This window comes from Mustela lutreola, chromosome 5 (genome assembly GCF_030435805.1).
Source record: "Mustela lutreola isolate mMusLut2 chromosome 5, mMusLut2.pri, whole genome shotgun sequence".
In the NCBI taxonomy this organism is placed as follows: Eukaryota; Metazoa; Chordata; class Mammalia; order Carnivora; family Mustelidae; genus Mustela; species Mustela lutreola.
Genome location: NC_081294.1, coordinates 66,472,897 through 66,495,287, shown reverse-complemented (window position 1 = coordinate 66,495,287; position 22,391 = coordinate 66,472,897). Strand labels below are relative to the sequence as shown.

Sequence of the window (22,391 nt, the reverse complement as noted above, 5' to 3'; positions counted from 1 at the left end):
ATTCTCTCAAGGACTGACTCTGGCTGCATTTGTTAAGAGTCCCACATCAGCTTCAGAGATGCTGTGGAAATACTGTTTATGAATAAAGATTTATGTGAGCAAATAGCTTTAAATGAGACATTCCTCTCCTGAGTTGAAATACACACATGTGTATGTGAAAAGGAATATATATTCATCTTTGAAAAGCACCTAGAGAGACAGCACAAATAAAATATTGTAGGGAGAAGTATAAGTTAGGAGCTAAGCTATGCAGATTGAGAAATGACCCAAAGCATTCAGTAAGAAACTTCTGTCCAGGTAGGGGACCCGGAATATAGAGGAAGAGGTGGAGGGGAGGCCCCACTGGGTTGATGGATCCATCCACCCAGTTACTGGGACCCATTGTCCGAGCCTGTGATTGCCACGATCCTGCATCATAACCACCCCAATCAAGAAGAAATTTCCGGTCTCAAGATGAGGCAACACTACCAACAATGTCTGTACACCAGTACTAAGAGTAGAATGCTTGCGCTCTTCATCCAAACACAGAGCTCTCTGGACACTCTGCTGCCCCAACAAAAACCTTCCCTGGCCAAGGACCAAACAATGGCCAAAAGGGCAAAAGAATACCCACAAGAAATGAAGAACAGAAGGAATCAAAGATAATTCAATACTTCTGTCTTGAGCAACTAAGAAAGAAATGCTGGTTTTAACTAAGACTTTTAAAAATCCAAAAAGGAGTAGCCTTAAGAAAGGCCTGGGTGTGTCACAAGTTTGTTCCTATTAACACTGACTTTGCTGGGCATACACTCCTCAAGAGCTCCTTTGTTCACCCCACCATCAGGCACTCAATAAAAGCCCCCTCACTCTGACTCCATTGCCTCATGAAGTTTCTCCAGGCTCTGCCTCTAGAACCAGACCTTGTCTCACCTGCTTACCTCTCTAACTCTCACCTTGGGTCTGGTATTTCTTTTCCACTTTTCTCCATGGCCCTCACACCTTGAGCACTCCCTTTCTTCCCGTGATTCTTACCAGGAAGTGAACTCCAGTTCTCCTTTGCTTCAGGACTACCACAAGGACATCAGTGGACCCATTCCATCCCAGAGTTGGCTCCTAAGGTGCCAGCTTGGGTGGAGCCCCATCAGATTGTGGCTTTATGTGTACAGGTCATCTAGGTTGGGGGTCTAACAGAAGAGTGACAAATATGTATCTGGACTCAGGTGAGGGAAGGTCAAGATTTAGAAAAATCACAGGATGACTGTTAAAGCCATGAACCTGGTGGGACTGCCAGAGATTTATAAGGAGAAAAGAGAAGAAGAATAAGACTGAAACCCAGGAAATACTGCAATGCAGTATGTAGAAGATGGAGGTTAGGAAAAAGAGATCTTCAGTAACAGAGGTAGAGGGTTAGCAGAGGCATGGAAAGATTATGAAGGAGGGAGATGGATGAGCAACAGGGCTGTATGTTTTGGCTTAATCAAGCAGTATGAGAACAGAAGAGTCATCACTGGATTTGGGAACTCAGCTTCACTACAGCTCCTGGAGATAGCAGGTGATAGTGAAATTTCTTAAATTTTGTTTAATGAAGGAAACAGACATTGGTCGTTTGTTCTTGTGCCTTGAAGCAGATGTACGCATAAACCAATGCTGGTAAGGATCAATACCATTCCCAGGTTTCAGAGAAATCTGATTAGCAAACCAGCTTTGACACTGAGTGTGTCACATAACACCAAGTCTGTGACATACTACATGAAGAAAGTGTGACATGGTCAAAGTTTGGGAAGCGTGGTAAGTGACAGCTCCTCTTGGATTTTCATGCTGAAGGATTTGAGAAACTCTGCAATACTTAATAACTGGGTTTGCCTCATTGTGTCTCTGGATGTACATGACCAGATAATTTTTTCACATATGACCTATTCCTTTGAGAATAATGATTTCAAAGAACAACAATGACTTATGGAACTTAATTATAAAAACAAGTATAGACATATTTCATTTTATTCTGCTTTGCTTTGCTGTGCTTCACAGATATATTTTTTCTTATTTTTTAAACAAACTGAAGGCCTGTGACAATCCTGCATGTCCACTGTCCACTGACAGTGGAGCATGTCCACTGTCACCATTTTTCTAACAACATTTATTCCTTTAGTGTATCTATGTCATATTTTGGTAACTCTTGTTGATATCTGAAAAAAGATTTCATTATTATTATGTTCATTGTGGTGATCTGTGATTAGTGATGTCTGATATTACTACAGTAATTATTTTGGTATGTACATTGGTTTTTTAGACATAATGCCATCGTACTCTTCATAGATTACAGTATAGCACAGCATAAAACAACATTTATGTGTAAGAAGAAACCAAAAATTAATTTGACTCAATTTATTGTGATTCCACTTTATTGCTGAGGTTTGGAACTAAACCCAAAGTATATCTGAGGTACACCAACATTTAGAAATTTCCAGTATTTGACAGCCCTGTCATATGTGTGATGAGGTATTTACCTCTTTTTTTTTTTTTTTTTTTTTGTCCTGACGGAAAGTGAAGGACAGATGGCCCCTATGTTTTCCATGAGGACCCTTAGTGCATGTCAAGATTTTTTTTTTAAAGATTTTATTCATTTATCTGACAGACAGAGATCACAAGTAGGCAGAGAGGCAGGCAGAGAGAGAGGGGGACGCAGGCTCCCTGCTGAGCAGAGAGCCCAACGTGGGGCTCGATCCCAGGACCCTGGGATCACGACCTGAGCCGAAGGCAGAGGCTTTAACCCACTGAGCCACCCAGACGCCCCAGTGCATGTCAAGATTTAATCACCTTCTACCTGAAGAGGGAAGGAAGGACACCAGCTTTGAAAACGGTCAGCTATCTCTAATTTCGCAATCTCTAACCATCAGGGTAACTTTCCTTTGTGCTAGAGTCCTCCATGTGTATTTTCACTTGAGCATCCTTCAACAGGTGACTTTGGAGGGTGGGGAAGGAAGGGAGCTTACCAGCCAGCCGGAAGGACAAGAGCATTCTCCAGTGACATGATGACAAACTCCTCCATTTTGGCAGGGGCATCTCTGCTCACACTGTGGACCATGCTTGCCAGGGGGACAAAGATCCTCACAGCTGAGGAATTGATGTGTGACAAAGGATATCGTTATTACCCAACCACAAGAACCTCAGGTTCACAGACTCAACAGGGACCTGAAACAGGGACCTGCCCAGGGTCCTGCCCAGGGACCTGAAATAGACAAGCTTCCTCAGCTCAAAATTCTTCATTTCATTAACATCAAAGCATTAATCACACTGGCTGGAAAGGTCTTTGAGGGGTGGTCTACACCTTTCCTTTCTTTGGGGCTATTTTCTAGTGAAACTATTCCTAATTTGAAGAGAATGCTTCCTATCTAAGAGCACCGAGGATGACTCTTCTCAGCCATACACTCCTTGGTGACAGGAATATTCCATGCAACTAGTCTAAAGCTGCTGTGTGATATTTGATGTCTGCTGTTGTTTGTGGGTTTACTCCAACCTCAGAGGAGGCTGAAACATTTGCACATCCCCTGCTTTGTACACATATTCTTCATAATCAATTTCCAGCATTCTCTTCTTGAGCCTCATCATTTTCTGTGTCCTTAACTCCCACCCTTTTCCTATGAATGAACCTTCTTCTCTAAGCCTTTAATTGCCTTGTTTGTGCTCTAATAAAACTGCTCCAAGTTTCCCAAAGCCCTAGTCAATTGTGGCCTTGATAAAAACCCATAAAAGCAATATTAACAATTAAGTAGTTTGAGATGATCATTCATTCTTCTGAAAATGAGGGCTTTCTAGGCTAATCAGTTTTTTCTTTAGCTCTACTTTATAGCTGTTAATACTGTTGGCAGGAAGTATTTACCTAATCAGCCACATTTTTTCAAGTTTTAATTCTATGATTTACAAGTGTAATTTTCTCAGTAAGGGAGCAAGATTTTTCTATTCTCTTTTCTTTCTTTCTTTCTTTCTTTCTTTTTTTTTTTGGCAAATTTTGCCTCTTATTCTGTTTACTGATACCAGCCAACTGAAGAAAGTCCCTCACACAAAATAAAGTAGTGGAGGTTAAGAAGTTGCATCAATTGTATCCAGAAAAAATAAAACTATCTGTGTGCACGTATCCTACCAAGATCTGACATATTTCTTTTATGGTCAATGAGCAACATATGTATCCACAGGCATTAAATAACCCAGTTAGCCTTTTATCGTGGATTGTCTCAAACATCTTCCCCTTTTTCTCTTTTCTATGGCACTGAACCCACCCAGCCTTATCCAGCAATACAACATGGACCATTAATAATAAATGCAATTGTGGGGGAATTAAAGCAGAACCTCAAATCTGTCCCAACCCCCTCCCACCACCAATATCACCACTCAACGTAAAGCCTGGTCCTCTCTATCTCTGCCTGGCCAAAAGGAAAAACATGGAAGCTGGCCATCAGACTCCGGCTGGAGTCTGAAGTTCAAGGAACATCTCAGGGCTGTCACTGTTGATCTCCCCGCTCTGTGCCCAGAGCCCCGCCCTTTCAGTGACTTCAGGCAGCAACAGAAACAGGAGCCCAGAAATAGGAAGGGGGAAGCAGCATGAATGGAGAAGGTGAGCAGACTGTGCCCTGCTGCTCTGCGGCATGTCACTTACAAGGCTCCAGTATACCCGGGTGGGCAGCGGCATTCCCCTGTGACGTGGTCGCAGGTGGCGCCATTCTGACACTGGCATCTCTGGTGACAGTCATTACCGTAGGTACCCTGCTCACAGCGGTCCTCGCAACGCCAGCCCCGGAAGCCTGCTGCGCAGTGGCAAGCCCCTGTGATGGGGTTGCACAGAGCCCCATTTTTGCACTGGCACCGGCTGCTGCAGTGGGGCCCCCAGTGATCACCATCACAGGCTGTAGGGGGAGAAAGGAGAGAGGGCATCAGAGGATGGATGGAGGCAACAGCAAGCTCTTCAAAACCAGCTTTCCTCTGCTCTTGATGAGAATGGCTTGGTGATCCCTTCATCGCCTGTCCATAGCTGGACAGCAGGGCCCTGACACCAGCCCAGGGTAAGGTCTCATAAGTGTGTTCAGCACTAAATGGGCCACTTCTAGTTACAACATTGCTGAAGCAGGGCTACGATGTCCAGCTTCATGCCTTTGCTTAGCCTGTTTCCAGCACCTGGAGTGTTGAGTCTGATGTGGTGATGGGAGGATGTAAGAAGCATAGAAGGAGAGGAGGCTGGCTCCCCAGATGGGAAGGTGCAGCTCAGGCAAGGGCTTGAATGCACAGGAAGGAGTTGGAGTGCATCTTGTGAATAAGGAATTGGTCATAAGGGATTTTAAGCAAGGAGAGACAATGTAGGTTTGCATCCTAGTAAGGTCAGTGGGCTATAGTCTGGGGAAGGGGCAGGAAGGAGCTCACAACAAAAGGCAGGGAGAAGGGCAGGAAAAATACAGCAGATCAGAATGTAAATGAGATTCAGGGACCTGACCTTGGGCAGTGGCGGTGAAGACCAAGAGGGGTCCTGCAGGCTGACCTACTGGGAAGCAGACTGACCCCACTATACGTCTAGGCCAGAGCAATCCAAAGGAAAACTGCTGATCTGCTTTCAAGCTATCAGTCAAAAGATGCATGGATTGGGAGGTAATCAGAAAAAAACGGAGAGTAATGGATTTGAACACTGAAATTCACTGACTTGCTTAAAAAAAAAATAAAACAAACACTTAGGACAGCAAAGAAAAATGACAATAAGCATGATTTCAGAGTTGTGAGATCAAGCCCTGTGTGGAGTTTGGCACTTCCTCTCCCTCCCTCCCTACCCCCCCCCCCAATCCTCCCTGTCCACCCACTCACGCAGGAACTCAAGCACACTCTCTCTTTCTTTCCAAAGGAGAGGAAAAGTGGCTGCAATTCACAATGAGCGGGAAGAGGCGAGCGGGAAAGGAAAAATCCTCGATCCCAAACATCCTAAAAATTATAAGGGGTGATGATAAGCCAAAACCAACTCTTAATATTCATTGCCTAGCCAGCTGCCTATTTATTTATTAATTAGATGCTATAAAAATCACTAGGGAAGATGCGCTCTGCCTGGAGCACTTAGGATAAACCGCTTTTATGATTTAAAAAACAGTTTCATATCATAAAAATTTTGTAACCTCTACAGATCTAGAATGAACTATTGGGAAAAAAAAAAAAAAAGAGAGAGAGAGAGAGAGAAATAAAACCAGGCACACCGGAAAGAACTTATTAGACATGCAGGATTCATCTTCCAACAGTAGCACCTACCTTCCATTTCATAATATCAAAAGGTTTAAGTGAATAATTTTGTTTTTAATCAGTACGGTTTTGTTCTCATTAGTACTTCAATAAACATACTCTAACACAATTAAAAACAATGAGAGGATCAGGGAACCTAAGTCAGATCAAGAAAGCAATTACCTGAGAACTCACAATCTTCTTTCACAGAATAAGATTAGGTAGTAGTTTAAGATTTAAACCTAATTGTTATTCATATAGTTGCTTCTTTATTGCCTATGAATAGGGTCAAAGAATTGTTTTTCAATTACAACTCTTTCAATCTAGGATCTGTTCTTTACCAAAAAAAAAAAAAAAAAAAAAAAAAAAAAAAAAAAAAAAATTACACTGTATGTTCTTTAAGTGCCCTCAGATATCCTGGGTAGAGAAGAATTTCTCCTGTTTTTAAGGGACACCCAAGTAAGTTAGAGAGTCCTTCATAACTTGTTCCCTTATTCATCAGTCCTAAGAGTAAGGAAATCTTCATTCCATGTAAGCCAAATCTGTTACTGTGGAATCTGACCCTTTTTCGTTCTGTCTTCCTCATGGTCTATCGGACATGGTTCATCACTGTTGTCTGTACTAGAAATGATCTTATTCCTAAAATGTGAATGCATCCTTGACCCTGCTCTTTGCAGGCTAACTACTCCCTCAATAATTTTTACTTAATTTTTTTAAAAGTCTGTTCAATTTCACTCATTTTCTTTGCTCAACCCTCCCTAAAGTTTTCATATTTCTCTCAACTTCTGGGAACCTCAGATATTAAATTAAATATTCATTTTTTTTCTTATCATATCATGGCAGATTAATACAATCTTAGTGAATAAAACTACCTTGATAAGGACATCCAAATCGTGTCAGAAGCGTTTAGAAAACAACAACCATGATGGCATAGAGTTCTTTTTCCCCACAGTGACACTGGGATAAGGGTGGGCTGGAGCACATACATTTTATAGAATATGTTTTACAACATCAGAAGAGTGGTGGGAAGAAGTCAAGGTACTGAGGGGACAGAACTGGTGTCTCTTCCTTGTGCCACATTTCCACATCCCATTCAACAATTTCTCTCCCAGAGGAGCAGTCAGGCGGAGACCACTTCTATTTTCTTGGGGTTAGATAAATGCAAACGACAAAAAAAAACAAAAACCCTTAAGACACCTCCTCATGACAGAAACAAGTTCATAGCAGAAAATGATAACTCTCAGCATCAAAGAAAGCATTTCAGGCTTTTAAGGATATATTATCATGCCGACATGGTTAATTTCCTGGCTCTATCTAAGCACTGTGGCATGCTTTGAAGTGACAGCTTCTCGCCTTGTGGCTGTGTTTCTCTAACAGGCCACTGATACATGGGCCTCACAGTGTGAACACTGGGCATCAACATAAGCTGTGCTGAGGGAAAAATCCACATACAAAAGTTTACAGACAAATAAGCAGGAAGTAGAACAAGTCAGACACGGAAGCCTGGCTTGAATTTAGGCATCACTGGGGCTTCCTTTTCTTTCTTCGTGTGTCATATTTAACTATTGCTACACATCCATTTTTGCAGCTTATGACACAAAAGCCTGATTACTCCAAACACTAGAATATGTTGACTGTCTAGACTAGAGGCAGAATTTGTTCCTTTTGAATGCCAAGGTTGACCAGTTATCCCGAATTCATGCACTGTATTTGGAAAGACAGTTCAGAGACTCTGAGGTCAAATCAGTTCACATTTTTTACTTACTACCTTGATCTAATCTCAAGAGCCAAGTGGTTCACTCCTGAAGAAAAAGTGACTGGGTTGGTTACTCTCACTGACAACTTAAAAAAAAAAAAAAGTAGTTAATATTAACATGGCAATAAATGGGATATTCTAATAGGAAAATGTATATGAATAAACTCTTGTTTTAGAACAAACTGAAAAGAACCCTAATACTCAAAAGGGACTCGTTTTCAGCTTCTGGTATCATCTCTTGTTGAGTTGTGCTACAGCTAGAAGTGCGCTCTAGACAGAGTGTACCCAGATCCATATAGCTGTTTCAGAGGGTAGCTTAATGAGGGTCTCAGGCAGCACAGATAGCATACTCTAATATGCTCTCACAATAAGATAGAAATTAAAGGAAGCTTAAACTACTGTGGTCAGAAGTACAGGGTCCATGCTAAAACCCTCAGTGACAACTAGAGGAGCACTGGGTCCTTGCAAGACAATGGGCTCACCCTACAACTTCCAGTGACACCTGTAACCACAGTTTACATCTGCAGGCTGAGTACTGAAATTCACTCTGTTTATATCTCTCAAGGGCCCACCATGTGCCAGCCATGGTACTAGGCTTAGAGTGCAAAAGAGAATGGTAGAATGCCTGCTTCTAGAAGCTTACAGGTTATCAGCAGAGGCCTTAAGTTCTTAGACAATAAAATACCCTATGATAAGCCATAGAGTAGGAATATGGATGAGGTACAAGAGAAAACACCGGGATGACCCCTAACCAGTGTTGTTGAACTGTGAAAGGCTCTCCAACTAAAATGATGTCCAGGCTGAGACTTAAAGGCAGAGTGCGCCCTACTTAAGTAAAGGATGGAGGATTTGAACATAGGAAGAGGGGCAGTAGAAAGGGAGGAAGCTGCAGGAGGTACTATATTCAGAGAGAATGATACATACAACAGTCACAAGGCTTTGAAATGGCAAATGCCCTTGAACGCCTTCTACTGCATCATGGCCACTGTCATCTTCTGTGTACAACAAAAGTAGAAAGTATAGAAATAAGCAGACACGGAGAGATACCCTCTCTTTTCATTGGCCCTCACCAGTCTTCCAAGCTTAGCCCAGAAACCTCTGTCCTTCAGGTACATTTTTTTCAGACCCAATCTGAGATGCTCTCTGAAAAAGACATCGGTATATATTTTCCATGAAACTCATCTTGCACTCAGATCACAATTTTTATATATGTTTGCCCTGTTCCCTAGCAAACTTGAATTTCACAGGTGTTAAGACACACTGACAGCTTTTCTTGATCTCAGTCATTGACAACAGAAGCCTTCACCCTGCCACATCATGGGAGCCACCCAGTTGACTCTGATGGTTAGAAGCATTCTGATTTCAGGGATATTAAACTAGGAAAAAACTGTGCAGCCTCAGTCAGGAAGTAAGGTGCCAACAAGGATGAGCCTGATATTTACTGGGATGGTGATAACCTCTCTCTTTTCATGAAAACTAGCACTCACATGCACATCTATGGGAGAGCAAGATTACCACCTCTGTTCTAGACCTTAATTTAGAATAATGTATCAAAAGCTCTTCAGTCATAAATCCCTCTTCGGAGACTTTTCCAACACAAATAAACATATGGGTGTAAACATAGTAACAATTCACAATAGTTCACTCATTAAAAATATTTACAATGTGCCCACAGATACCTATATAAGCATGGGGACAGATGAACCCTCGCAATGGCCCTGTGAATAGGTACTAATGTAATCCCTATTTTACGGATGAAGAAATGGAGATCCAGGTGACTTTTGTTCACCTGGTACATGGGCAGTAAACAGTGAAGTCAGACCTCCTGTCTTCTTTATTAAACCACTATATTTTACTCCCTCTAAAACTATCATGATGTTTAATCGCAGTACTGTTTATAGTAATAAAACTGACAAAATCTAATTTTCTAGTAATAGAAAATAGGTAAAAAGGAATTGGTATAATCACATAATGAATATGACACATCAACTAAAAGTGATATTAGAGAAGAATATTTAATGTACTTAAAAGACATTAGCAATATCTTAATTGCAAAAAGTAAATTAAAAATGATAGGCACCATATGATCCAATTTTAGCGATATATTAGAATGAAATTTTAGATATATTAGATATATCTATCTAATATATAGATATATTAGAATGAAATATTAGAATGAAAATCAGATAAAATTGCTATTAATTTAGGTTAAAAAAGGCCAAATATCAGCAATTTCATAAGGCTGAACCTAATACCTGGGAAGGAGGGGAGTAGAAAGAGAGCATGACAAAGACAGAAAGAGAGGCAGACAAACAGATACTAAAAGGCTCGATGGTCAAATGGTACTCTGGGTCTTAAGAATATGCTCGGTTTTTCTATTGCTCATTTAGATTAACCAGATTTTCTAAATTTTTTTGCAATCGTTGGATATTCTTTTGGCAGTAAGAGAAGAGTATGCAGAAAAATGGCTTTTTTTTTTTTAAATGGCTTTTTAAAGGGTTTGACCCACTGAGCATTTCTATTGTGCCAGCTTCTATGCTCCATGCTTTATCGCCTCTTTCTAGTCATCACAGCAATGACAACAAGGTTTGTATCATTATCACATTCAGCACACAGAGGATATTTGGGATGAGACCTTGTGGGTAAAATGTCCTCAAACACCTGCCTGGCAAGTGGTGGCATCAGTATTAAAAAATCCAGGACTTTCTGTGAACAGAAGTCCAAGCATTTTTCATGCAGCCATGCGGCTCCTAACAGAGTGAAATTACACATTTTGGTTAAATGGAATGTCCCACAATTTCATCAAATATGATTCTTTGAAGCAGAGCAGCAAATGTTAAGACCTTTCACTGAGCAAGCCTATGGTGTCAGCCGATAGGGGCACTGAAAATAGGAAATTAACTCAGTCGTGAGAACATAGGGCATTTCTTGAAGAGAGAATAAAATTAAGGAGATATCAGATCTGAAGAGCTTCTTTGAGTTGATAATGACTCTATGCAAACAAAAAAGCCAATAAAATCACTGTGAAAACAGTGATAATATCACTCACTTTAGGAGCACACCAGACTGAACACACCGGACTGAACACTAGACCCACATGGCACATGGCCAGAGTTCAAGGTCTGTTTGGTGAACGAATGAAGATGATCATGAATATGGAGCACTCTGACTTTCACAGGCAAACAAATCTGTTAAACCGTCTTAATACTTCTGGGAACATTCTTCCCCCCCTGGCCCACTTCAAACCTTCAGTCCAATTTCCCATCCAAAGGATGGGAAGAGAGTGAAGGGGTTGTAAGATACATCAAGCTGCAAACATGTGTCAGCATTATGCAGCTATTTTCTTCAAATATCACAATAACTCAATGAATAACTCATTCCAACATTTCATGTGCAAAATGGACTCAGTTGGTAAATTGCTAAGTCACTTACCATGCAAGTAGCGAACACAAGTGAATCACCCAAACCTGTCAATACCTCCGAAGCTGTGATCTTGCCCCCATGCCACATGCACCGTCCCAAGCAAGTGATGGTCATCAATTACAAAATCTGGTATCAGTCAGTGCACATTCACTGCATCCCCTGATTTTCAAAGGAGAACATTCTAAGACAAAAGTCTCACAGATGTTTGAAGGATAATTTTTTTTTTTTTTTTTTTGCCTAAAAGTGGTATTTCTCAGGCTTTAAAGTGTCAACAGCAGCACCATCAGAATGGTTTTGATATGGAATGTCTCCACATGTCCATAGGCGCACAAGTGCTGACAAAAGGCACTGGAACTTTCTTTGAACAAATGGCAGACAGTTTAGTAAATCTCATGTCTTTGTGTAGAGGAAGAATAAGAAAAGAAGCACAATGAGAGATAAACATAAATGCCAAATTGAGAGATGCTCTGGAGGAAATAACAAGGGCACATTAATATATTGCCTCAGCCTAAACGCTCCTCAATAAGAACAACAACAACAAAAAGGAAAGGATGAAGTAATTTTTCTCTTAGATTAAGGAGTAACGCTTACCATCAAGTTCACCTTGTTACAAAAGTCATCAATCACTGGCAGGCTCAAGGAAGGGTATAATCACCTAGCATCAGACAGACCTGGACCCTAGCAGACCACTGTCAACTTCATAGCCATAGAACCTTCAGCAAGTCCCCAACCTCGGTTACACTTAATTTTCTCTTTGCCACATGGGAATGATAAAACACACTAATTGCACAAAAAGTACTTATTGGTATGTGTGACACAGCACAGACCTTGTGTATCAGAAATTTTATTCCATGATTGGCACAGTGGAACATCCCACCCTAAGAAAAAAGAACACCCTAGAAAAATATCCTCCAACTGTACGTAAAGCAAGAATAACAGGTCTGTTACTGGTTCATAGTATTTGTTTGTCTTGCATGAATCATTCATGACAAAAAGGACAACTTAGGTCTCACAATGTGAATTTCAAAAACAAATTGACCACTAACTCTACAAAGTGAAAAACAAGCTCTGGTATCATCCCTTTCAACCGTTTCCCTAAAGCCGACTGGAAAAAGCTCAGCCCCACTGTGAAACCCAGTTGTTACGTGACATCCTATTCTTAACTGCCAACCAAGAACTGGATTTAGAAATTTCCCCCACTTGCAGATGATCAGTGTGTCCAGAGGAGTGGCCTGTACGTAGAGCCCAGAAATGTAAAAAGAGAAATTGAGAAAGAACACATGAACTCCTTAGTAATCCTCTCCTTAGCATGAAGAAAGAAGTGGTCACAAATAAAATCTGGACGATCTTGCCATATTAGGAGGCACCCATCCCACTTACTTGATTTTGCCTCAGCTTATCTATGCCCACTGAGACAACAGAAGCAGCGTTCAAACGCACTTTGAACTTTAAGACACTTTTCTGAAGCAACTGGCTCTAAATTACTGAGAACCACAAAAGTGGCCAATTCTGTAGAACTTGCATTAGGTCTATAGAAATACTAGATGAAATGAGAAGTCTGTGTTTGGTTGTCATTTTATTTTGGTTTTGTTGGTCTTGGCGTAATGCCTCCAGCATCTAAGGAGTCAAACTGTGGAACTATTAGGGGTTCAAGAAACTTGTGGATACACCTCTACCAAACACTGACAGCCGGATGATATTGAATCTTGGAGCCCAGCTTTATCAGAGGGAAAGTGATGTCAGCTTATAATACATAACTACCCTCACCAGAGTTGCTGTTTGAAGTAAGACTCTTTAAGCGTTCTTAACATTTAAATGTCAAGCACCTGTTAGGATACAGCAGTCAGCCACACTGACTTGAAAATATATTTTTATGTGTCATTTTGCTGTGATGTTCTCAAGTGACTTTAAACTTAGGAAAATTTGGGACCACAGAAGAAATTAATAGGGAGGAAAATTCAGCCCTTCATATTCTAATATACAGACAAAGCACAAGGAAGTCACTTTCATGAAAATCTCTCTACACAAGTATCTTTCGGAAGGGACCAAAATAATCTTCCACAGTCTCAAAGCACAGAAAAACATGGTCCTTCTTGAAATATACACCCTTTCTTCCTAAGCTTCGTTGCCCCTCAGGGCCTTTTATCTCCCTGTGATTTCATTCCTTGTGCTTCAGGCTAACAAGGCGGTGGTGTGTCATTCCCTTTGTTAATATAGAAGAAAAGATCCTCATTCAAAACATCAAGTGCTTCAAAAATAAAACAACTTTGTAAAGCTTCTCCATCCATGAAGAAGAACAATAAAAATGTATTTTCCAGATCCTCTGAAGGCACTAAAACCCCATGTCCTTCACATGTCAAAAACCCCACTGGAGAGCTGACAGAGTGCCAACCGTCACTGTGGACAGCCACCCAGTGCTGTTGATATTAATATTACTCAGTGGCTGAGAGAAAACCTTTACTCTTCTTTTTAAAAAATGTTTGTTAAATGAATTTTCAAAGCATGAAATGTCATTTTAGAACTTCAGCGTATGCTTATCTCAAATGATGAAGCAGAAAAAAGGGCGTGAAATGTTTATTCTTTAACGTGTCTAAATATAAATATTGATGGCTCTCAATGAGAGCCTGTTGATGACCCTATTCACAGTGCAGGAAAATCTCAGGGATATACATGGTAGGCTGGGATTAAGTAAAGCATTTGGGGGGATTACATTTATTCAATGAAGTCAAAAGAATAATAAGACCCAGGAGCCTTTGTGGGGTGTGTTGCTTTATCAAGTCTTGTCATGTTTTTATTCTTCTGCTCACGTATTTTTTCATTAAAAATGTATGAAGCCTCTTCTATGGCTACTAAGTTCAGTTTGTTGAGCACGTGCTACTTGCTCCTGCCTGACATGGTCTACAGCCAGATTTCTTTGTCTCCCATGGTCCATGGTGGGACTTATCACAGAGCACTGTGTTAGGTGTTGCAGTACCCAGGATGCTCAAGGAGCACAGAGGGTCTGTGTTATGTGCACTGTGCCTCTGGGCAGAGGAGAAAAGGGATGGGGAGAAGGCTTCCAGGCAAGGTGGCTTCAGGTAAGCACCCCAGGCTAATTACTCAGGATCACCACTGTGCATCTAATTATCTTCATTATGGATGTGGGAGATCAAGGGTGGTAGCTTAAATGTTTGCTTAAAATCCCACAGTAAGGGGCATCTGGGTGGCTCAGTGGGTTAAGCCTCTGCCTTCAGCTCAGGTCATGATCTCAGGGTCCTGGGATCAAGCCCTACATCAGGATCTCTGCTAGGCAGGGAGCCTGCTTCTCCCTCTCTCTCTGCCTGCCTCTCTGCCTACTTGTGATCATTCCTCTCTTTGTCAAATAAATAAATAAAACCTTTTAAAAAAATCCCACAGTAGGGAAACTAGGCACCCAAATCCTCAGTGCTACCTGGATGGTCTCAAAAATTGAATACAGATTTCTAGAAAAGAAAATATTTTGACTATAGGAGACGACATGTAATACTATAACAAAGGATCATGACACACAACCTAGAATTAACTGTTGTGAACATGTCCTCACCTTTGCTTTATCATTTGATGCAAGAAATAAAGCATGACAGATAAAGTCCTCTTTGTCTTCTTGTGTCTGGTTCCCAGCTCTTTCCCTTACTCCATAACCCTGATCATGATTTTAATGTGCATCCTTCTAGCCTCTGTGTATCCAGAAATAGTGCATTGTATCATTTTATGTATTCATTAGTTCAACATAAAATCTATATAACACTGTACCTCTTGCTTTTTCCACCCAGTATTATGATATTGAGATCTATTAATGTTACTACATCTGCTAATACAGAAGAGTACTATATATCAATTTATAGCAAGGAATGGCTACACAGAATTCCTCTATATTAATAGCCTCTAATAAATTTATCTTTTCCTTTAACCGCAGCCATTTGCGGTTGTTGCCAAATATCCACAGTTACAAAGATGCAAAGAATATATCCCCCAGTACCTAAAATCAAAGGTATCTGCAAGTTATGTGAAACAAATTATAAAGAAGTAGAAGAAAAATTACTGGATGATATGGTGTACGCAATTTAAAATTTTATTCTAGAGACAAATTGCTCTGAAGTTATTCTGCCAATTTACCCTCATGAAAGCAGTGTATGGAATCTTGCTTTCACATCCTTGCCAACACATGGTATTGTCAGACTTCTTAACTTTGTCAATGTGATTGCAAATAATGACATCTTGCTCATTTAGGATGCATGTCACTGATTATTACAAAGAGAATCATATTCTCATATGCTTATCAGCCAATCAGGTTTCCCTGCCTTTAAATTATTTTACTACATCCTTTGCATAATCTAAAGTTGAAGGGCTTTTTTTTTTTCTTATTGATTTGTGGAAATTCTTTACAAATTCTATATACTAATCATTTGCTTTATATATTGCAAAAATCTTTTCCCATTCTTGCTTCTCTTTTAACTTTTACTTACAATATTTTCTGTCTTGAAGTTTTAAACTTTAATGTAGTCTAATTATTTTAAGCACTAATTTGTAACATGGATAAATCTGATTTTCACAATACTAATTTTATAACATAAGGTTCTTTTTTTTTTCTTTAAGTGGCTGCTTTTCTTTAACATATCAACAAAACTTCACAGTTATATACCAAGATCCAGGTCATATCAGTTCCATTAAAATTTTTAAACTTTGGCAGTTACTTCCTAGTTTTGTATAACAGTAGTGAGTTGAAATATTAAGTTTTCATGGAATTTTAAGATGATCCCATCATTTATGGTTCAAGAGCTAGGCGCTTGCAACCTCTTCTATTCACTCTATTTGAATAGTCTTACTCATTTTATTACTTTCTACAATTTTTTAGTTTTATACATGGCAAACATGACTAATTTGCTCCAGTATACAGGTACAAATGTTTGAACTTTTAAAAATCAATGAGGTTGTTAGGATCCTTCAAGAGGCTCAGTTGGTTAAGTGTCTGACTTCAGCTCAGGTCATGATCTCAGGGCCCTGGGACCCTGGGACCCTGGGATCTCAGGCTCCCTGCTCAGCGGGGAATCTGCTTCTCCCTCTGCCCTTCCCCACAGCTCATCCTCACCCCCTCTCTCTTAAATAAATAAAACCTTTGAAAAAAGAAAAAAAAAAAAACAATAAAAATCACTAAGGTTGTCAATGAATTAAGAGATTGTTTGACCAAAGAAGGAAAAACACTAACTAGCCCTTTTTCTTGTATGCCCTGAAGAGACTTTCAAGTATCTTAAAAAAAACTCTCTGATACAATCACAAACATAAGTCAGATATAATCATAAAAGATACCAGACTATATAATATATCACAGCACTTAATGTCATCCAATTAACATATGATGAAATGGATGTAGCTCTACTAAAATTGGGTATTAGCTTACCTGATTTTACAGGTCAGATAACAACTGAGGCTCCAAGACCACCTAATACATATCATTATTTCACTCTAAGCAGAAGAGCCAGGAAACACATTTTTACTCTCGGAAAATGGTTGCTGTGGGATGTCTGGGTGGCTCAGTCAGTTAAGTGTCTGCTTTTAGCTCGGGTCATGATCCCAGAGTCCTGGGAACAAGTCCCACATTGAACTCCTTGCTCAGCTGGGAGCCTGCTTCTCCTTCCGCCCCTCCCCCTACCTGTGCTCTCTCTTTCTCTTTCTGACAAATAAATATTAAAAAGAAAGAAAGAAAGAAAGAAAGAAAGAAAGAAAGAAAGAAAGAAAGAAAGAAAGAAAGAAAGAAAGGAAGGAAGGAAGGAAAATGGTTGCTATGTGATTTGGAATAATTTGTAGTCTGAATTTCTTTGCCTAATTTCTTACTGCTCATACTCCATTTTGATTCAAGTTTAACAGCTAAGTTCTACATTGTCATATGAAATTTCCACCTTGAGAATCAATATGTGGAAGTTTGGATGGCAGAACCATTAAGCATTCCCCATTCAAATGAAGGTTGACTTTCAAACAACTTTCCTAGACTGACATGGGGCCACCATGTCAGAAGCCTCACCCCTCTATAAGTAATAACCTTGAAGTTCATTCTATAACTTTCCCTCTCTTGAGGGTAAGGAGCTCCCACATCCACATTTCCTTGTAGTTCATGGAAAACCCTATCTAGCATATCTCACCTGGCTTCTAAAAATTTCATTGCAGCTGCCCATTTATGGATGAAGAATCTTGTGCCTAGTCACCAAGGAGGAATGGGCCCCCAGTACAAATAGTCAAGGTCAATCCAGGAGCCACATGAGACCGAGCTACCTCAAGGCCACTGAGGGGAAGACTTTAGGTCATACCCTTTCTCTAGAAGATCTATGACTACTTCCTTAACTTCTCTGGACACTTTGCTTCTCCGTTTGTGCACATACTTCCAACCCCTCTGTTGAACTTAAAGCTCCTTGAACAAAGAGACAGAGCCTTTTTTATCTCTCATGTCTTGTTTTTATATCCATGACTATTCCTGAAATATTGATGCTGTCGTTCTTCCCTTCCAAAAATAGGTATTGAGCATGATGGTGTGCCTAGCACTGTGTTGGATGTTAAGTGATAAATTAGCTAAATAGCAGTGGAAAAAAAAAAAAAAAGACAAAATTTTATGAGGCTGGCATCCTAGAAGGAAAGACAGAGAAAAAGCAAAAGAAAAAAAAAATTTTCAGAAAGTGCCATAAAGACGTTAAAAAGGAAATATAATCCAGAATAATGGAGAATCACCTTTATATATATATATAAAGGTTGGAGCAAGCTTCTCCTGGTGGTGGTGGTTAGGCCAAGACCTGAGTGACCCAGAGAAGCCAACCATGTCAAAATCTAGGGAGGAGAGTATTCCAGGCTGCAAAAAGTTCAAGTGTAAAGACAGAAAAGAAATCAACATGTCCCATGAGAGGAAGGCAGAAGTCAGGCAGTATGATGACCAGAAGGGGAGTGGGATGACAAGGGATTGGAGAGATAGACTGGCACAGTCCAAAAGGGCTTTGGAGATTATTCTATCATGGGAAATATGGGGAGTTCAGAAAATGGAGCAGTATTTGCAGTTTTCCAAGGTCACTCTGGTCTCACTGCAGAGAACGGATCCCAGTGGGGCCCAGTTAGATGTAGCAGTGAGGAGACACTTGTGATCACCAAGCAAAAGCAAGTAGTGATGTGGCTTGGAGAGGGAACAGCAGAGATGGTGAGAAAAGCTCAGATTTTATTCAATTTTGAGGTTGAACCAAGATCTTCTGATAAACAGATGCCGGTCATATTATACACAGTGAAAAAAGGAAAAGGAAACGCAGACAAATGAATAAATGATGTAGAATGGAGTTAATGACATGATAGCCCAGCCTGGGGTTTACAGCCGCTGCATGAGAACTGACTAGCGTGTCAGTCAGAAATGTCAATAGTGTTCTCATTATGCTGCAAGCAACATAAACCAGACATGAATTCATCTGGGAAGGACATCCAGGGTCGGAGGTTGGGAATAATGCAGAAAACTACACCAGGGCTCTGTCTGGGGAGCCTCCTGCCAAGCAACCGTGGATAGAGAGAGGCTTCTGCTAAAGAGGGGGGTGGCCCCCAGGACTAAACGAGATGTCCACAATGAGCCTTCCCATCCACTGTCTGATCCAAACACTGCACTGATTTGAAGAGGTCTGGGGTAAGCCGTGTTTGTCACACAAGGAATTGCAAGGGAGGACCATTTCCTGAGCCAGGTGTGGGGCTGAGCACATCACAGGTATGGTGCCAGTCAGTCCTCATGAGCATATGAAGTTAGATACTCTTAACTTTATAGAGGCCTGAGGACCATGAGACTCAGAAACAGCACAGAATGGACTGCAGCAATTCAGTTCCAAGGGGGGGTTGGAGGAAGCAGGTGGAGGAGGTTCTCTGGCCCTCCAGAGAGAAACCAAGAACAGCCCGGATTTCAGACTCTTTTGGAAAGGCAACATCAGCAGCTTGTGTTTGCAACCTCTATCAAGATATTTGGACAGTCCATCAGTGAAATTGCCTTCAGGCGATTGTGATGAACCATTCCCTGCCCAGTTCTTCCCACCTATCATCAATGCCTTGGCCCCCTCCTCCGTACCCCCGCCAGGGACCCCGAATGATTTTACTCTTATTCTTGCTGCTTCATCAACCTGATCTCGCAAGTAATTCTGACAGCACGATGGGTATGTTAATGACTCTCTGTGAGCATTGGGTTCTGAGTGTCTTCTCTTGCCAGACACCATCGATCCGACTATTGTGTCCAGTCCATAGAGCTTTACAGCAGAACTTGCCGGGGAATAAGTCAGCTTTTTGTGTCTTATGATTTTTGGCTTGTAATATCCTTCAAATGGATTCCCCGATTGGAATATCCCGCAGGCCAAGTCTTATTACTTACCCTGTGCTGCACAGCATGCGTGCTTTATATAAAAGGTTATCAGTGTTCTTAATGCTGCACCTGAAAAGGTTTCAACTTGTCTTGCCTCCTAGGCATATTTTTACTACCTCCAAGTACATTTAACCAGAAATGCTACTGGTGACTAAAGAAGCCCCAGTTTGGAATTTTTTAAACCAAAATTAATTTCCATGTTTGCCTCTACTTGCTACTAACGTCAAAAGCCTGAGGGACATGCTATTGAAAGCTATTTGCTGGCTGCTGGTTGATTTAGGGCTCCCTCTTGCATTCTGGAAGTGCCCTATAGCCCGAGGAGAAATATATTTCTTTATAGATGTTTAGAAAATCATCAACAGGATGATACAGGTTGAGAGAACAAATGTGTTACTGCTACTCATACAGAAGGTTTAAAGGGTTTCCAGCACAAAGCAAGGCCCAGTGATTACAGATATGTGACCACTAGAGCAAACCACACATAGACTCACAGGGTGGACAGGGATCGTGAATAGAATCTGCCCAACAGTCTGCATTGTACAAATGAGGAAATTAAAAACCACAAACGAGTCCATCCAAATGGATGCCATTTAAAATTCATCATCTCTGAGACAGTGCCCTCGATATCTCTCAGGATATGCATTATAACATTTGTCTGGGGCTGTTAGCCCCTGCCTCCTGCTCTCATTCCCCTCAGAGCCCTGGACCCTGGTCACTTTCATCAAACCTCCCTTCCAGTTGCAGAAGTCACCATATCTTCATGGTTAAAATGACTGGCTATGAAGAGGATGCGAATGTGTCTCCACCATTCAGTAGATGTCAAAACTCAGGCAAGTCATGTAATTGTTCTGCAGCTCTATTTCCTCATCAATAAAATCAGATCAAAAATTGCAATCATCTCACTGTCTGCTGTGAGTATTAAATGTAATATCTATCAAACCCTTATAGGGAATCCAGGCACGTACTTAGAGCTCATTTAAGCAGAACTATTACTGTCATCGTCATCAACATGACCCAACTCCTGCTCCTCCTTGGTTCAGCACACTGTCTCTACTCCTGGGTTTACAAAGAGAAGAAAGGTCATCAGATACAAGCTCCCTCGAGCTCTCCTTGCCTTTGCGTACTAGCACCCTGATACTAGAACCTCTTGACATCCTACCAGCCACTCTTTCCTCCTCCTGCTGTAACCAATTCTCACTCCCATACCCAGCTCCATTCTTGGCTTTCTCCATCCACCTCTTCTGCTGAGACTGTGCTCTTCCTCAGGATGAGACATTAGCACTTCTGTCTACCTGTCTCAAAGCTGTAAGCTCTGTGAGGCCCCCACTGCTCCACTCACGTTTCCTTATCGCCAGCATCTAGTACATTTCCTGGCATCCAATAATCACTCAATGAAAGTTCACACCATAAACACGTGAATGACCTTCACAGAACCATGCAATTCATTCAATCTAATTAAATGGAACAACTCTGCTCCAACCACACGCCAGCCACAATGGTGGCTAACGAGATTAATAACACACAGTGCTTGCCTTCTATGAGTGGTTTATCACCCCCTGAAGGAGGAAGAGGAATAGGGGATTGATGGAGGGACAGAGAGATTGATGGGGGGAGAAGGAGAGACAGCAGGGAAGAGGAGGGTAGAGAGAGATGGAGGTAGGCTAGATTAATGGCATATAGGCTAGGGTATGCATTAGGCTGCCAATAAAAGTAAAATACGAGTGTGTGCGTTTTTTTTAAAATCATTTAATCAAATTTAAAAAGAAGCTATACGTCTGAGTTTAGTAAAATAAATCACGATTTCACTCCAGGGAACAAACTTTGTACAGTCTTCTGACACACCTGGTTTTTTTATACAGACAATACACTGAGACCCAGGAAGACTGTATATCAAACACAGGATTCCTTCCTCCACAGACAAGGTAAACAGTCAGATCAAATCTCCATGGGAAGTCTTTGTAACCCTGTACACGTGAAAGTACCTGTTAGCCCATTTTTCTCCCATGTATATTAGGAAAGAAAAAAACCCCAGAGAGATAGCTGTGTGTGACCATCATTGATTTATTACCATCTGCTTATTTTAGGCTCTTAATGTAAATAAAAAGAGTTACTCTTCTGGCTGGAGTGAATGGTCCTGATTATCAGGCAGAAACTGGGCTGTCACTACAAGACAGGAAAACAGAGAACTATGTCTGAAAGCCAAGAGACTCTTTGGGTTTCTAAGAAGTACTTCCATGGCCGGAATTCAACAGTCAACAGACAACAAAGTTGCAGCAAGGTCTTCCACGGTGGTTCCAGTGCTAGCTCAAAAGACTGGTGCAGAGCAGGGGGCCTCTCTAGCCCCAGATCCTGCCACACGAGTTTTCCAGCATCTGGCCATGGAGCATCACCATCTTGCATGGTGCCCAGTTCCTGCAACAGAACCAGCTTCTCCATCCCAGCTCATTCCAGGCTCCCATGGCATGGGCAGCTTCCCAGCACCCAGCTTCTCCATCAACAGGAAAGCCAGAAGCACCCATCAGTCAGCAGCTTCCCCTGGCAACCTTCTGGGGCAGAGAGCTTCTGATCAGACACTCCTCCATGAAGAGCTTTCCCCAACACCTTATAGGG

General features: G+C 41.2%; 1 protein-coding gene across 2 annotated transcripts in view; it reads right to left on the bottom strand.

Moving 5' to 3' along the window:
* Positions 1–22,391, bottom strand: part of MEGF10 (multiple EGF like domains 10) — a 165,563-nt gene that overhangs the window by 58,028 nt on the left and 85,144 nt on the right. For both annotated transcript variants that reach the window (XM_059174463.1, XM_059174464.1), the window contains exons 6-7: positions 4,634–4,880; positions 2,973–3,093 (exon numbers count right to left, since the gene is read on the bottom strand). In XM_059174463.1, coding sequence (XP_059030446.1) covers positions 2,973–3,093; positions 4,634–4,880 — 368 coding nt within the window. The remainder of the gene's footprint in view (positions 1–2,972; positions 3,094–4,633; positions 4,881–22,391) is intronic.